The sequence below is a fragment of the Ostrea edulis genome, chromosome 5, assembly GCF_947568905.1.
Source record: "Ostrea edulis chromosome 5, xbOstEdul1.1, whole genome shotgun sequence".
NCBI lineage: Eukaryota > Metazoa > Mollusca > Bivalvia > Ostreida > Ostreidae > Ostrea > Ostrea edulis.
The window spans coordinates 63,318,184-63,335,670 of record NC_079168.1 but is presented as its reverse complement, the minus strand read 5'-3'; the positions used below and the strand labels follow the sequence as shown (position 1 = coordinate 63,335,670).

Genomic DNA, 17,487 nt, shown 5'->3' with positions numbered 1-17,487 from the left:
TTCTAGTGGAACTAGTTGAAGAACATTTAAGTTTGCTCAAGTCTAAACAGACAAACCAAGTTACTAATGCTAAAAAAGCTGCTGTGTGGCGACATATTACGGACGCTGTCAATTCCAGAGGGTCGGGGGTAGTGCGTTCGAGCAACCCAGTCCTGATCCCACCATTGGTATATCCAGGGATCCGTGTTTGCCCAACTCTTCATTTTGTATTCTTTCTAGGAATTATGAGATTGATCACTGTTCGTTATCTTTAAAATGACATCTGTATTCCAAAGCAGTGTTAAAAGCATTACATCATTAATGACAAAAATGACCATAGTGATGACAATATCTACTAAATTTGGCTTTTTTCATTTCCGTGGCAATCAAAGTTTCTTCTGTGCTTAATGTTAGGGAGGATATGTAATAGGCATTCACCTATAAGTATTATGGTAATCTCACATCTTTCGTCATGCAATCCCCACTTCCGATCTGACGAATGTCGGCGTCGAAAGGTAAATATAGTGTGTTTTCCATTACCAGCAAATTTCACGGTTTAAAAGACAACATAATGAAATACATTAGCTGACTACTTTCAGCATTCAGAAAGGTACACGTGTACAATGTATCGCTTTCAATTTAATAGTGCCTAAAACTTTTTAATAGACACATTCTAGATTGAAGCAGGTTTGCATATTACATCACGTCACTGCTTTCGGTATAGATAAACAATGGAGGGTGTGTGCAGCTACAGAATTGTAGGTCTATGAAAAATAGAGATAGACTGGTCTAGATCTATATTTATTCATTTTTAATCAGAGCTACAATTCTGCGAATACAAAGTGATTGTGAGCGTGTATTCAAACCAACAATACTCAATTTATAAAGAAGTCGAGTCTTTGTATTAGCAATAAACTGTACTGAAAGACCTTGGTAAATAACCCTCTCAACAATGTGAGGAACTTCCCCCAAATCAATTACCGTGTGATTTAGAATTAACAAATCTGGCTTAGACCATCAATGTATCAATGCTTTTTTATAATTACTTATTCATATTTGCCCATGTGTGTTGATTTTCTCCTGAGGCGGAATATGTCAGCTACTGAAAAACAAGTCGATGTTACAGGGTTTAAACAGCGTCTTTTAAAGTCAGCATTTCACAAATTCTATGGTCGTTATAATGATCTAATTTGCCATTACAACCTACCATTGGGTCAAATGCTGACTGACGTGTATCATACCGATTCTTGGCACACTGATTTTTGACTACGGATGACTCCGTTTACTTGATGAAGATATTGGGTTCACAGCGGGTGTGACCGTTCGACAGGGGATGCTACCTCCTCGGCACCTGATCCCACTTCTGGTATATCCAGGGGTCCGTGTTTGCCCAACTCTCTATTTTGTATTGCTTAAAGGAGTTATGACATTGATCTTCACTTTTCATTAGTACACGTGTTCTTGTCCAAACTGTATGTGTAGTCCTACTGCAAATATATATTGTACGTGGCGTCGGTGGCCGAGTGGTTAGGCCGTCAGACTCTCGACCGAAATGTCGTGGGTTCGAGTCCTGGCTGCGGCAGAGCTGACGTTGTGTCCTTGGGAAAGGCACTTTACATGAATTTCCTCACTCCACCTAAGTGTAAAAGGGGTACTTGGCTATAGATATCTATTGTTAGAATGTTAGTGATCTAGCGCTTGTAACGACAGCTTGTACTGTATGCTTCCTAGGAGGATGGGAAAGTATCTAGATTGATAAGGTCTGCCGGGGTAATAATGTACATTGATTATTGTAAAGCTGCTTTGAGCAGCATACGCTGGAAAAGGCGCTATATAAAACCAATCATTATTATTATTATTACGTCAGAGAGTCATTGTAGCGTGAAGTCATAGCTAAATCATATTGGAATGTGAATATAGTTTATTAAACCATAAAATACAAGTGTACAGTATATTTAACTATGAAATAAATATGTACAATGAATTAAATAAAGGTTACAGCTTGGTGTGCGGTTTATTTAACTATGCAATAAATATGTACAATAAATTAGATAAAAGATACAGTTTGGTGTACGGTTTATCTAACTATGAAATAAATATGTACAATAAATTAGATAAAAGATACAGCTTGGTGTACGGTTTATTTAACTATGAAATACATATGTACAATAAATTAGATAAAAGATACAGCTAGGTGTACGGTTTATTTAACTATGAAATACATATGTACAATAAATTAAATAAAAACTACAGCTTGGTGTACAGTTTATTTAACTATGAAATAAATATGTACAATAAATTAGATAAAAGATACAGCTAGGTGTACGGTACATTTAATCATTAAAAACAGGTGCGCGGTACATTGAACCATGCATCCAAGTGGACGATAACATTGATACATCTTATAGCTTTCGGTTTTTATGGTCATGCGCTCGTTTTATCATGATGATGGCTGATTGTGATGATGATGATGGTGGTGGTGGTGGTGGTGACACATTTTACAGAATCCACACATGTGGTTAAACAGTCTGTCCAGGGGATCTAGTGAACGAAAATAAAGAGGCAAAAACTTCCAGTTCTGAATCTTTTTAGGTAACCATTTGGGTCTTTCTCTCTGAAGCAGGTTCACTACACCGATGACTAGAATCAAACAGATGATGGGTATGCCAACTCCGGCAAGAACTTCCCATCCCCCTTGCGACAGCCCAAACACAGCCAGCGGGAGGAAGAAGAACGTTACTCCTAAATAAAACAGGGCAAACCACCGATACTTTGATGTGGTGCTGCCGAGAAATTTGGCTAGGCGGATTGGAAATCTCATAAATGGAATGGGATACCAAATACAAATGGCTGTAAGGTTGAAGAACAGATGGCACATCGCAACACGGAGAGAATTTTGTAGTCGAAGCGTTCCATCTCGTGTATCCGTCGCAAGAGCCGCTAGGATTCCCGTGGTTGTGGTTCCAATGTTAGATCCAAGACTCAAAGGATACATTCGATCAATACTGACGACCCCCACCCCCACCAAAGGGGTCAAAGTGGAGGTGAAAATAGAACTAGATTGGACCAATATAGTAAAGCCCATCCCGATCACAATGGCTATGTATCCCGTGAAATATGCCGCTTTTCCAGGGAAATCATAATTCACAAACTTTTTGATAATTCTACGAATGTTTCCATGTAGTAGAGAGTTTAGTAACTTGACAATTCCAAACAAGCATAGACAGAGAAGTGCGAGAGAGACAACGAGCATGATGATCCCTATCTCAGAATCGGACAATGGGGAATCCACGAACAAATGGGAACCTGAAACAAAGACCATCAATCTTTAAAATGTCTCTCAGTACTAATACACAATTGTGGGCATTAGGTTGAAATATAAAATCACAGAATGAAAGGCGACTATTAAGAACAGTGATCAATCTCATAACTCCTTTAAGGAATACCAATTAGAGAGTTAGGCAAATCTAGAGGTGGAATCGGGTGTATAGGAGGAGTATGCATCCCCTGCCGACCAGTCACACCCGCCGTGAGCCCTATATCTTGATCAGTAAATGGAGTAATCTGTAGTCAAAATCAGTGTGCCAAGAAAAGCCTAACAATCGGTATGAAACACGTCAGATAGCGTATGATCCATTGATATGTTGTATTGGCAAACTAGATCATTATAACGACCAAAGAATTTGAAAATACTGATTTTAAACGAGACTGTAACATCAATTTGTTTTTCAGTAGCCTGCCTGGATTTAAAAACTGGTCATACACAGTACAAGCTCTTGCATAGCGAATCAGCATATGATCTAGTTTGCCAACACAACCTATCATTGGGTCAAATGCTATGAATTTTTGCATTCCTTATAGGAGTAATGAGATCGATCACTGTTCGTTATCTTCATCTTTCATTTAGTCTACAAGAGGCCAATAGGCCTCAACGGTCACCTGAGTACTAGGTCACAGTATCACTAGTACCAAATTTACAACGTTTGTCCTCCTTATCCCAAAAATGCTTAATACCATTTGAAAGAAATTGGAATAGTAGTTATCAAGAAGTTAAAAATGTTCAATTGTTAACGCACGACAACCAATATACCAGTTTCAAGATACAAGCTCTTCTGTGTAGGAGGTGCATTTAGTGGAACTTTGAATGCCTAAGTGGGACAGAGTGGACCTATAGTCACTTTAAATATGTGAATGTGGGAAATACAAAATACTATTGAAAAAAGTGTTTTATTAAAGAGGAAACATTAAAACAATGTCATATTTGCAAGTAATATCCTATATATGGTACCAGTACTAACGATCAACGAAATAACATGATATAATAATTCCATGTACATGTATTTAATTACTCCCTAAATACTTATCACTTACTTAGTTTGTGTATCAGTCAAATTCGGGTGATCAAACAGCGTATGAGAAACTTACTGAGTACATTCACTTATGCAGTGATGAATATTTGTCCCACTCCCGCGTGTAAACAAGTTGTTTCGCGCCTTACATGTACGAGAGTTCTCCAAAGGAAAACAACTCTTAACTTATCTCGAAACCGGCGTATTGCAATAGGTCACCTGGGTTTATTCAAATGACCTAAAAAGCTGTACTTAACAATTTTTAAGACATATGGACTGTGTAAAATTGTATCCAGTTTCATTGGTAGCGGGTATGGATTTGGACCGACAGCACGTTTTCAGCAATCTGTAGTCTTCCTTCCCATCTCCTTTAGCTATCATGTTTATCTTCTTAGAATCTACCTATAGAATGAAAGATGGGGCATAAATCACATTTATTTTCTACAATGTTTGTCATTTTGGTAATTAAACCTCTAAACTCACTAAAGGTTACAAGATTCCCTGACTAACTTCTTTAATCTTACTTCAATGATTAACTTGGTGAAGGGTTTCGTCGCCGCCTTTAGCAAGTCTTTATTGGCATCTTCGTACGTTTCAAGTTGCATGCTTTCTATTACAGCCCCAGACAGATGATATAAATAACCTATGGATACAAAAGTTCATGATGTATCCATCGGGGGTATATAATAAATCAATTACAACTACAGCGATATAACAAAGGTCAAAGAGTATGTTTACGGTCACCCAATCGACCTTATATTTTCGCCCCGACCCTATTTTTTTTTATCGGAAAATATATATATTTTTTAAAATTTCATCTCCTTCCGGAACCGAACCCGCTATTACTCCACTAACTTCATCCATTGGGAGTTCTGTGAAAACGGCGAGCGTTTTATCTCTGACTTTCAAAGAATGTGCCCACCTGAAAGAGTCAATAAGTGTTATTGCACCATTCCGAAATTTCACGGCATTTACAGGGTTTTCAACCAATTTCATGACTTCAATCTAAAGAATCCGTGGGAATCCGGGCCAGAAGAGGTCCTTAGTACCCCTTGCTTGTCGTAAGAGGCGATTAAATGGGGTGGTCCTTCGGATGAGACCCCCGTGTCACAGCAGGTGTGGCACGATAAAGATCCCCCCTCGTCAAAAGACGTAAGCACCTAAATTTTGCAGCCCTTCACCAGCATTAGTGAAGTACCTATACGGTCGAAAAAAAATTGGGGGAGACATTAAACGTAGCCAACCTACCAACTAAAGGACAATGAAAGTAAAGCTGTGGGGAAAATTGCACGGATAACACAATCCCTAGCAGTTGATGAGGGTTTTTAAAAAAAGAAAAAACACTGTCAAGGTAAGCAAGTGCAAAAATATTGCAAAAGAATGAAAATAAATAAAATTAAAAAACAAAAAAAACAACCGATCCTATTTGTTCAACAGGTTACCGTAAACACACATAGTTTTTGGCCAAATCGATCACAATTACAGTTACTTCATACAAAGGATTGAATCCAACATCTGTGGAGGAAATCGCTGTAGAAATTATATTTTGTATCGAGTACAAATCTCGTTATAGGGGGCTTCGCACTGTCTAAAGATCTAATATATTGATACATGAGACGTACAAAGCTTCTTTTTCCAATAAATCCTCTGACAAACCTGTTGCAACTTCCAATGGAAGCAAGACTATGACAGAAAGCCAATTAAACATATCATGCACAGTGGCTCCAGCGAATGCTCGCCGGAAGTCATTACGATGGGTGATCTCCCCTAGCGATACAATCGTGTTTGTCACTGATGTTCCGATATTGGCACCCATTACAATCGGGATGGACAACTTCACTGTCAGAACTGTAGGAAAAACAAAATGGGCAAAGTATGTCCAATGAATTTTATTGAATTGTTAATGGTACAGAAACTTTGGATTCCACTCTTTTGTACAATTTCAAAGCAGTCCCAATTGTTCAAATAGCAGAGAAAATTTGTGGAGGAACTTACTGTCGGCTGCCACCATGCTGACGACGATGGACGTGGTTGTAGAGGAACTTTGAACCAGAACTGTGGTCAACACTCCTATCATTACTCCACATATCGGGTTTTGTAGAAGCTCGCTGTTTTGGAATACTTTACCTGCTGTCTTTCCTTAAAAAAGAATGTCATCGTTTGATTTCCTTTCATCTTAACTATTTGACAATTACTTCTTATAAACAAGAATAATATATTGCTACTCCATCATCAGTCTGTCCGCCTGTCCTCTGGTTTCGTCCTGAATCAAATTTCACCCAGTGTCATATACATAATTGTTCCGACCATCAGGTCAAAATAATAATGATGAACAATATTTATTGGACCTACTTTTCCCTATTCATGCCCATTTTTGAATATGACAGGCAGAATATGTACTAACAAAGAAGCAATGGTGTTAGGTAAAATACTATACTTATTAAATTGTTTTTCCCTTTGATTCAGCGTGGATATGGTGTTCCTTCTTATTGTTTAGAGTGGGGCTTTCCCTGTATATTTTGTCAGAGCACTAGTACTATATTTTACCTATTCACAATCTAATTGAAGCTGATATGGAAGTTAATGCATCTCTTTCATTGTAATTACGGATGTGTTACCTCGAAGCAATGTTTCAGGATAACTTTATTTTATGATCCTGTTTACATTAAACAATGTTTTCTTTATTACCTTATTTTGACGATGTATTTACACCTAGCGGTTATTCTTGTTATCACATCTGAAGTGTTTACCACTACAACAAAAGTCTATGAATTCTACTGTTACCTCCCAGAAGTCTGAAGGCTGAGCTTAAGAAGTCCAAAGAACAAATGAAAAAGTACAGACTTGCTAGGATTAGCAATATCCGGGTAGAAGTCCACACTGCACGCAATATCTTCCCCTTTGTACTCAGTTCTGTGAAAAGGTAAATAACAAACAGTGAGATAACAAACAAGGCCGACCTTCTAAAGGTCACGAAATATTCGATAAACATCAATTTAATAAAATTAATTTAGTTTATTCACGTACACCAGCTATATATTAGTACTTGAGGTACAATTTATAAGAGGTATGATATAAATTATGCTGGGGACTAAAGATTATATAATCAAAGGAAGACAAACTGATTCGTTTAGTAAAAACATGCAGAGTCCTTTCAAAGTTTTCAGTTTCATAGATGAAATCAATTTACAGAATTTAAAAGTATTTGGTCTGTAGCAGAATTTCGTGTCGAAAAATTTGCTTCTTACATCTGAAAAACCTTTACATTCTAAAATAAAGTGTATTTCATTTGCTAATTATCTGCAATTACAGACAGAACAGCATCTGCCATCAAATGGTATACCCAGCCACCTACCAGTAAACATCGTAACATGCTACTTGTGTGGTTGATGTTTAATTTACATTGATTCAGAAGACTATTGCTTTCTAAGTATTTATACTAGGGATGTCAGAATTAATAAATTTCTTAGTCAATTATTTGATAGCTTTAGTCAAAGAATATTCGATTATTCAAACTTTTTTTAACCACTGTTACGGTGATATTCCTTTGTTCTATAATGTTTGGTGTACACCTTACTCACGAATTTAATAGCCTTTACCAGCAATGAAATATGCATAATGCATTCCACTTCAAGGCATATTTAATCTAAATTTAACGTTAAAAATGTTTTTAAAATGTTTGGTCATGTAAAGGCGTTGTAAGGGATAATAATGATAAACACCTTGAGGATATATAACAACATGAGCAGGGCCACCCAGACCCCAATGTAAACGTCCATCATGACAATTAATTAAGACAACATACATGACAATCTATTTCAAAATAAATGGAAAATATGGCATTTTAAATACCCTCACCCATTGGAACACATGGATTCAAATTGGTAAATTATCAATTGTTTGTATGTACAAATTTTTACTGACTATTCGAATAAAAAACGTAGTCCAACGTCGATGGTATTGAAAAATATTCGAATAGTCGAATATTCGTTGACATCCCTAATTTATGCATAAATCTCATAACTCCTTTTTAGGAATACAAAATAGAGAGCTGGGCAAACACGGACCCCTGGACATACCAAAGGAGGGACCAGGTGCCTAGAAGGAGTAAGCATCCTCTGTCAACCGGTCACACCCGTCGTGAGTCTTATATCTTGATCAGGTAAACGGAGTTATCCGTAGTCAAAATCAGTGTGCCAAGAACGACCTAACAATCGGCATGAAACAATTCAGACAACATTTGACCCAATGATAGTTGGTATTGGCAAAAAGATCGTTATAACGACCATAGAATTTGCGAAATGCTTACTTTAAACGAAACTGTTGAAATGTGTGTATATGAAAGTTACTTTTTATATTTACATTCTGTTTTCCGTCGGAATTTCCATTCCATAAAATAGACGCACTATATTTATCAAGATTCATATTGTTCACAACAACAACACATTGATGAGGAAATTACTATAATTATAACAATTGGTAAATATATTAAGGCAAAAACAATGAATATCTATATGTTTTGGTTTTGCTTTAAAATGACCAAAGTCAATTAATGGATTATTCTGCCATAAAGGGTCAGCTGGTGCATGCAAAACGTTGGAAAACTAGACTTGCCACTCAGTCTTGTAAACCAGTATGTAATCACGTGACTAGTAAACAGTGTTTTAACTAAGCTAGAAACACGGCTGTAATCAAACGAGTAGATGGACCTCAGAATCGGGTAAAGGTTTAGCCCGTATTCATCCTCTTGAAGTCAGTGGGGTTGTTGGTACAGTGTAGGCCTACTTGAGGATCGAATGTCTTCAGTTTGCGCATAAAAAAAAGATAAAGCAAAAGGAGAAATATTCTACTCATTTGATCATGTCTATACTGTTATTTCGTATTGATATGCGTTTCTCACCTTTCCAAGGAGTTCCGGTATCTTTCAGTTCAGGTAATGCCCAGGGGTCCTCGGGAGGCAAGGTATCCTTTTAGTAAGAATGAATATTAGGAATTGGTAAGTAGTGAGCGTTTCGTAGAAACAAAGCAGGTTAGTAAAAGGCGAGCGGTTTAAAAATGACAGTAAAACAAAGTTACATTTTGTATAAAGAATAGAAGAGCATTGAAGAGTCACTAGATGGATGTTTAGAAATAATTGTGAAACAAAGAAAAAAAAGTGAGCATTTAAAAGACAATAAAACAAAGCATGTTATCAATACATGAGCATTAAAAAAGAGTGAAACAAAGAACACCTTAATAGATTGGAACAAAGCAGTAGAACAAATAAAGCTATAAAGTGAAACAAAGCAGAGTGAAAGAAAGTTGTAGAGTAAAAAAAAAGATAAACTGAGTGAAGTATTGCTGGTGACCTTGACAGTAGCTCATGAAGTGACCTTAATAATTGTATAGCAAAAGTCGTCGCGGTAGCCTTGTGGTTAAATCGTTCGTTCGAAACCAGGAAGTTTATGTAGTGACTATTACCTCGCCAAGCCCCAGGGCTACTCTACAAGCGAAAGTCACGGGCCTTTCGGATATGTCACGGCAGGTTTGGCGCGATAAAGAAGCCTCACAGCTACAGCCGCAAGCGCAATCCATAGGTCAAATTTTGTGGCACTTTACCAAAAGCTGCTGACATATCAAATTCTCAAATGAGACGTACCAAAAACGTATAGGTGCACTTGATTCACAGGCACTGTGTACATTTACACTGGTGAACAGTTGGTTGGTTGTATATTGTGAAAGGTGAAGATAACGAACTATGGTCAATCTCATGACTTCTATAAGGAATACAAATTAGAGATTTGGGCTAACACGGACCCCTGGATATACCAGAGGTGGGATCATGTGCCTAGGAGGAGTATGCATTCACTGTCGACCGATCACGCCCGCCGTAAGCTCTATATCTTCATAAGGTAAACGAAGTAATCCGTAGTCAAAATCAGTGTGCCAAAAACGGCCTAACAATCGGTAACAAACACGTCAGACAGCATTTGACCAAGTGATAGGTTGTATTGGCAAATTAGATTATTATAACGAACACAGAATTTGCGAAATGCTGATTTTAAATGAGACTGTTGAAACCCCTGTAACATTAATTTGTTTGTCAGCAGCCTGCCTCGATTTAAAAACTTATCGTACGCAGAACAAGCTCTTGCGTATCGAATCAGTTGAGATATATAAACACCATATAAGGTGATAATGGAATATTGCTACATAAATATGAGAAGTTGATGATTGAGAAGCTGAAACCATCCCGTTTGTCATAAAGCTGAGTTGCTAGTTTGCCGTTAACATCTATATTCAATAAAATATCTAAGTACGAAGCAGATGTGGAGGACTCTGGTGTCTTTTATTTCGAGTTTACAGGGATATATCGAATCGACATATGAATGAAATTGATTATTGTTGATAGATAAAACGTTGTCGATATATCTAAATGTTGAGTTGAAGGCCACAACAAGATATTTTTCTTCTCATGTAGAAGCTTTTGAATAAAATATGCTTCATAAGAATATAAAAACAACGTCCTGCTGGAGAATTTTTCACTCATATGGAGACGAAACCATTGCCGGTGAAAGCCTGCTAAATTAGACCTAAGCTCGGCGCTTACAGTCTTTGAGCAGAAAGGGGTCTTTATCGTATCACACCTGCTGTGACACGGGGCCTCGGGTTTTGCGGTCTCATCTGAATGACCGCCTCCATTTAGTCTCCTCTTACGACAAGCATGGGGTACTGAAGACCTATTCTAAACCGGACCCCCGCGGCGTCAATGGTGAACGGCATGCGATGATACCATGTATTGGTATTATTCAGAATCCATCGTAGCAATTTTAAGACGTTGATATTTTTATGAATGATTTTTATGGTGAGTGATATTTTTAAAGATATTCCATGTATAAGTTTGTATTTAGAACATACAACATTTAGATTAGTTAAAATGTTGACATATATGTAAACAAATTGTTGTCTATGCATATAATAATTGAGAAAATTCAGACATTTTCACATTTGATTGAAATTGATTGTTTAAGGACATGCTTTATCTAATATTTCTAACAATTGCTGAAATGCGCACTAAGATTATGATAACATGGAGTGCACACTGGTGCAGGCAAATTAAGCGCGCCCTAAAAATATTTACGATTAGTAAGCAAAAACTCTTTTAAAAGTTTACCAACGTGGTTGCTTTCTCGTTGACGTTTTCGATGGATAGTTGCGTGTTGTGAGGTTTGGAAGCGTCACCATGTTCATCGGTAGTGGGAGACATCGTCATGTGTGCGAAAGTCATGTACGACCCAACGAGGGCGACGTAACCTAACGACGCATTTTCAGAATGTTCGAAAAGAATAAACAAGGTAATACGAGGATTGTACAATGTCAAGGACGATGTGCATAATCTGTCGTTTCTAGCAGCTTTTATAAACAATAATGGGACAGATGTGGGTCATATGTCTATTGTATGCGCCCCCATCTAACGGAAGCGTGTTATTAACATTGCAAGCACACCTATATCATGTTAACTCAACCACACAGCTTTCATAGGTAAATACAATATTAATATTCACTGCACCAACCTTTAAAAAATTATTCATAAACGCAGGTTCCTTAATAACATTCAACGTGTCGTCAACATTATTGCGTGGTTTCGATTGCGATGATGTTTCGTTTACTTTATATATGGCCATTATATTCTATAACAACAACAACAACAAACAAACAAACAAAAAAAAACAAAAAAACACTACCTAGAAACAAACAAATATATTTTTGTGGTTGCTAAAATTCGCTTCTCGTTTCCTTTTCTGAGATTAATGCATGTTATATAGGAGTCAACGATCATATCAAGATATACAGGACGCTGATTTAATCGAAGGAAAAGTAAAATCATCGATTTTGTTGAAAACAACGATACGTGCAGTACACTCGTATTGCAGGCAAATCAAATTTTGAATTTAAAAAAAATCATCTTTAGTACTTGTTTCAAAGACCATTCATAATCATATTGACGTAACGGAGGTTTCAGCCCCATCACCATCCATTCCAAAGTAATGGTCAAGGTTAAAGTTTTTGCAGACAGACGGACTCATCAAAAACTATGTGTTCCTGAATTTCCGATTACGTGGGAAATAAAAACTGTTTCTAAAATGGCACTTTTTTATGTCTAGAAATATTTGTCAATTTGTTTCTATAATGACACCCCCCACCCCCGGTTTTTTTGGGGGTGGGTGGGGGTGGAGTGGTATTGTTAATGTCTTGTGCTGCTGCAGAATATTAAATTTTATAGACCTTCAAAATAGCTCAAACACACTATTTTCTAAATTTTCAAATCGAGTGTCTCAACAGTTGGTTTTACTTATTCAGTATAATTCAAGATTTCAAATTACCCATGCTAGTATTGTTTTATACCCTCATACTACATTACCATGCTAGTATTGTTTTATACCCTCATACTACATTACCATGCTAGTATTGTTTTATACCCTCATACTACATTACCATGCTAGTATTGTTTTTATACCCTCACACTACATTACCATGCTAGTATTGTTTTTATACCCTCACACTACATTACCATGCTAGAATTGTTTTTATACCCTCACACTACAAACAACCTAAATACCTATTGCTTACAGATATTAACCAAAATAATATTCATTTTAGCGTCGAGTGAATTTCAATGAAGGTAGGTGCATATTCAAGAACACTCATCTACCAAAGGTGTAAACGTCATCGTACAGGTGTCAATGTTTACCTGGGAAATGTCTCTCCTGTTCTATGTCCAAACAGTTGGGAACTTATTGTTTAACTAACGGTGTCCCATCTCTTTTTAAGCAGCAATTAAACTACATCAGTATGTTTACATTAAAAGATCGAATAGAAGTTCTCTAAAGGCGTTTTAAGAAATCTTCAGTGCAGAACATGGGTATGAGATGCACCTCGCATACACGTGTAATCTCTAACAGCTTCATTTAGAATTGAAAAGTAACTCAGTAAAACGCTCAACTATCTCTCCTATATATTCACGAAAAAATCCTAACAGCCTGATAGCATTTTCTTTAATAACCTGTACACAATTCAAAATAGCGTTAAGAATGTATTTTCTGCGGTGTGAAATTTTGGTATTTGATCAAAACGATAGTTGTTTTTGGGGGGTTTTAGCGGTTTCATTTCCTTAAAGGTAATATTTTGATTTTGATTTTCATTCAATGCGACTGCATTGCAAGGCAAAAAAGATGTGTTTGTGAGACACTGATGCCCCAGTTTGGACGTACGATTAAACTCCAAGGTCATGAGGTCAAACATTTTGGTACCAAATGAAAGGTCTTGTCAAAAGGAATACACATATGAAATATAAAAGCCTTATCACCATCCATTCAAAAATTATGGCTAAGGTTAATGTTTTTGTGGACAAACAGAAAGACGGAGAGACCAAAACCATATATGCCACCAAATTCCTGATTAGAGGTGCATAGAATTATTGTCATGGGTGTGTAGTCTGTAAAAGTCACATATTTATCCTGAAAATTCCTAAATCTAAAATTGTACTCGTAATCGATCTCTAAGAAACTTCAAACATACATGTAATGACCAAATGGCCATACAGCTTTGTTAGAATATCGTCACGTTTAACGTATTACAAATGAGACACGATGATTGTTTCACCAATCAAAGTGAAGTAATTACAAGAACTATCAGATACAGTGAAACTTCTCAAAAGGAATCCCAGTGAAAACCGATAACCCCCTCAATCGGACGTTTGCCGGCCAGTGTAAAATTTGAAATGTGCATTCTTTTTAGATAGAAGCGACCATTACAAATTAAACCGAAAGTTAAGAATGTAAGCGCCATTCAAAGTCTCTTATGTCACGAAAAATACGTTGATGACTACAAATTACTGAGTACATGTATTTTAAATGGACATGTAGACTGAGTAAATTCAACGTACCGGTATTTACGGCATCATCGTCGCAAGCCACGTCTATTGTCTCCGTTTACACAACGTCAAATGCCGTGACTGTACAATAAAAAAAAAATCCTCGACTTCATGAATATTTTTGTTCATTTGTCAACCAATCGGTGAGCTTCCATTATTTTTTTTTTATGGAAACAAAATCATTGGGAGGTCATTGCGTGCTCGTACCGGAATAATCCGAGGATTGCCGATTGAGAACAAACTGGACGCTTTTTAGCTGTTGTAATTACCACGCCGCTCTCTTTAGATAATTGTCTGATCAACTCTGGTCTTTCAGATTTCAACACATCCACTTTAAACCGAATTTCCTCATCAAGTTTGAGAATATGATTAAGTTTATTAACACAAAATTTACAAGCGTAATCATTGCAGTTAATGCGGATTTCATTTAATGTGTAAACAGGGATCTGCAGTCTTTTTTTTTTTTTTTTTTGTCCGTTATTACTTGTAAACAAATACTGCACGTTTCAGTTGTGGGCGCAGCCATTAAAATATCGCAAATCTGTTATTATTGTGTCATTTCATCAATATTCATGAAAATTGAGGGTTTCGCTGATCATGCAGCCACGGTTTGAGGTAGAGTAGGTACTACCGGACTCCGTAACCGTGGCTAGCGACAATGTTACGGCATATCCAAATTATTAGCCTCAGCCTTTATTTGTCCTTGAAACGAGCCAATATCACTCCATGAGTGATGACGAGTTTATGTAGCTGGGTGCTTTCCGTAATTTGGAAATTATTGTACAGACCTTCATGAACTTGAAAACGATCATATATCTGGAAACTCCACCTCTTTGGAGATTTAAAGATCTACCTCTAACAAGGAAAACACACTGCTCTGTGATACACTTACAAGTGCGATGTAGGCAATTCTTTACGTGGAGGACGAAATGTCAACCTGGGGGACGTGTACACGTACATATATTCTCGTTTCTGACTAAAAATATTCGATATCAAACCTATTTATTATTGATATTTTATTTCATTACATGTATTCATTTTTCACAATGAAACGAACTTTTCAAAATGAATGACAGTGTGGGGTTTTTTCCCCCGCAAAATATTTTTAAACGTGCTTTTATGTGCAATTTTTCTTCCAAAATGAGGTTGCAAAAGGTCTTCTCTGAGCATTTCATTATGGATGCGAATCAATTTGATGCGTTACTTAGGACGTGGTAATTTTACTCGAGGCGGGAAATATTAACATTACATGTAGTACATGTACATGTTTCACACCTCGAACAAAAGATTTTTGCGTGTACCAAATAACCTGGTACACCCCCAAGTGCAAGCTTTATGGTTGGGTAACCGTGCCATTGTATTTCCAATTATTTAACCAATAATTACCAATGATTGGTAACAATCAAGGAAGGGCGTCGCGCTTTCTGAATACGGTGTGTTAGTTTCCAGATTTGGTATGGAGCATTGAATATTGAAACAAAAACACAAAAATTTGGGTGGCTTGGGTGACCAACAGAAACAAGAGATCAGACATGCTCTATTAGCATATATTTACTCTCTCTCTCTCTCTCTCTCTCTCTCTCTCATGTAACACTTTATGAAAATAGTATAGGATGTGTACTCACCGTCTTCGGTGACAAAGCGATACATCTACCAATCTATCATTTGAAACAAATCTAAAAGACACAGGGACAGTTTTATATCACTCTATCCGTTTTTGTTGGTCGCCCAAAATAGTCTGTTTTCAAAATCATTTTCAGAAAGGTATCTTGGAAACGCATGGAAGTATTTTTTATCATGCCCGAAAATTTCCAAAAGAATAGTTTTAGTAAGTTCTTACCTTGAATGCATTTGAAAAGACATGGTGGACACTCTTGAAACATGGATGAAGATATATTGAATGTGTTCGAAAACCCTAATAATACATGAAAACTACTCACTGTGCACCCTTACCTGACTGTTGAATACAGGTAAACTTTAACAACATACATTATACTTAGAACATGTTTCACACTTCGAACAAAAGATTTTTGAGTGTACTAAATAACTTGGTACACCCCCAAAAATACGGAAGGGTTATAATAAATTAAATAGAGACCACAAAGAATTTTCCTTTCTCGTGTGAAAATGTACTAAGTATGTTGTTAAACTTTTCTTTCGCCACTCGATTTGACCCCTCGCTTCGCTCGGTACCAAATCTCTTGGTACCCGAGAAACGTTTACCAACATATACTTAGTACATGTTTCACACGAGAAATGAAAACTCTTTGTGGTCTCTACTATAACCCTTCCGTATTTTTTATCCTTTAATCAAGATCATCAGCATTTGTCTTGATGGGTGTAATTTTGTATTGGATGGGTTTGATAATTTGTGCCTTCAAGGGAAGTTTTCTCTCGCCACTCGATTTGGTCCCTTGCTTCGCTCGTCACCAAATCTCTCGGTACTCGAGAAAAGTTTACCAACATATTCTTTTAGTGCACGTGCTCTAAACTAGACTACATTTTGAAATGGAGGAGTCACCGGATAGAAAATTTTTCTAATTTGATTGACCACCCGACTATACAAGTATATACGCTGAATTGAACCATAAAATATAGGTGTACGATACATTGAATTATAAAACACAGATGCACGGTGTATTGAACCATGAATTACGGGTATACGGTGCGTTAAATGAAAGGACGGTGCGTTAAACCGTAAAATACAGGTCTATGGTGCGTTACACCGTAAAATACAGGTGTATTTCAATAGATGTGAAGGAAAAACATGTACCATAACATATTTGAGAAATAAATCAAATGTGGATTCTCAACATAATCAAAGAACTTTAAGACTAGACTCTTTGACATCGTAGACAGCTGTTTCCACAATAAAAATGGAACTTGGAAATATTCGAAATATTCATATATTGTAATAAGTCATCCATGAATTACTTTGTTAAACGCCATTCTGATTCTATGCACATGTACACTGAAGTTGAAATCAAATAGATGTTGAAATTCCTCATCAAAAATATCTACGTCATCTATGTGTTAACTTTAACATAATTTACTATTCTTCTGTGTGTTCATATAGAATACCATTTACTGTATAGTATCTGTAAATCAGGTCTTCCAACAGCTTGTTGAAATTCCAATGAGCACAATTTGTGCTCCCTTCATAGCTGACCTGTTTCTGCATTCTTATGAGGTAGAATTTATTCAAAAGTTTTTCCATGAGAAGAAAAATCCCTTGTTATGGCCTTC

At 36.7% G+C, this 17,487-nt stretch overlaps 1 protein-coding gene across 2 annotated transcripts; it reads right to left on the bottom strand.

Moving 5' to 3' along the window:
• Positions 1–2,101: 2,101 nt before the first annotated feature.
• On the bottom strand, positions 2,102–12,039 carry LOC125648922 (sodium-dependent phosphate transport protein 2B-like). 2 transcript variants are annotated; one of them, XM_048875966.2, is made up of 8 exons: positions 11,482–12,039; positions 9,229–9,295; positions 7,113–7,241; positions 6,324–6,467; positions 5,985–6,176; positions 4,853–4,971; positions 4,586–4,730; positions 2,102–3,285 (listed from the first exon to the last, which is right to left on the bottom strand). In XM_048875966.2, the coding sequence occupies exons 1-8, from the start codon at positions 11,593–11,595 to the stop codon at positions 2,420–2,422; spliced, it is 1,776 nt and encodes a 591-aa protein (XP_048731923.2). In that variant the 5' UTR covers positions 11,596–12,039; the 3' UTR covers positions 2,102–2,419. The 2 variants fall into 2 exon arrangements, with proteins under 2 accessions (XP_048731923.2, XP_048731924.2); XM_048875967.2 differs by lacking the exon at positions 7,113–7,241.
• Positions 12,040–17,487: the final 5,448 nt, after the last annotated feature.

Bases quoted from the DNA above. Each gene is read 5' to 3' on its own strand.
- LOC125648922 (XM_048875966.2), bottom strand. From the start codon at position 11,595: ATGACTTTCGCACACATGACGATGTCTCCCACTACCGATGAACATGGT. The intron at 6,468-7,112 runs GTAACAGTAGAA...TTCTTTTTTAAG, and splicing joins AGCCTTCAGACTTCTGGGAG to GAAAGACAGCAGGTAAAGTA. The intron at 4,731-4,852 runs GTAAGATTAAAG...TTCATTCTATAG, and splicing joins TCACCAAGTTAATCATTGAA to GTAGATTCTAAGAAGATAAA.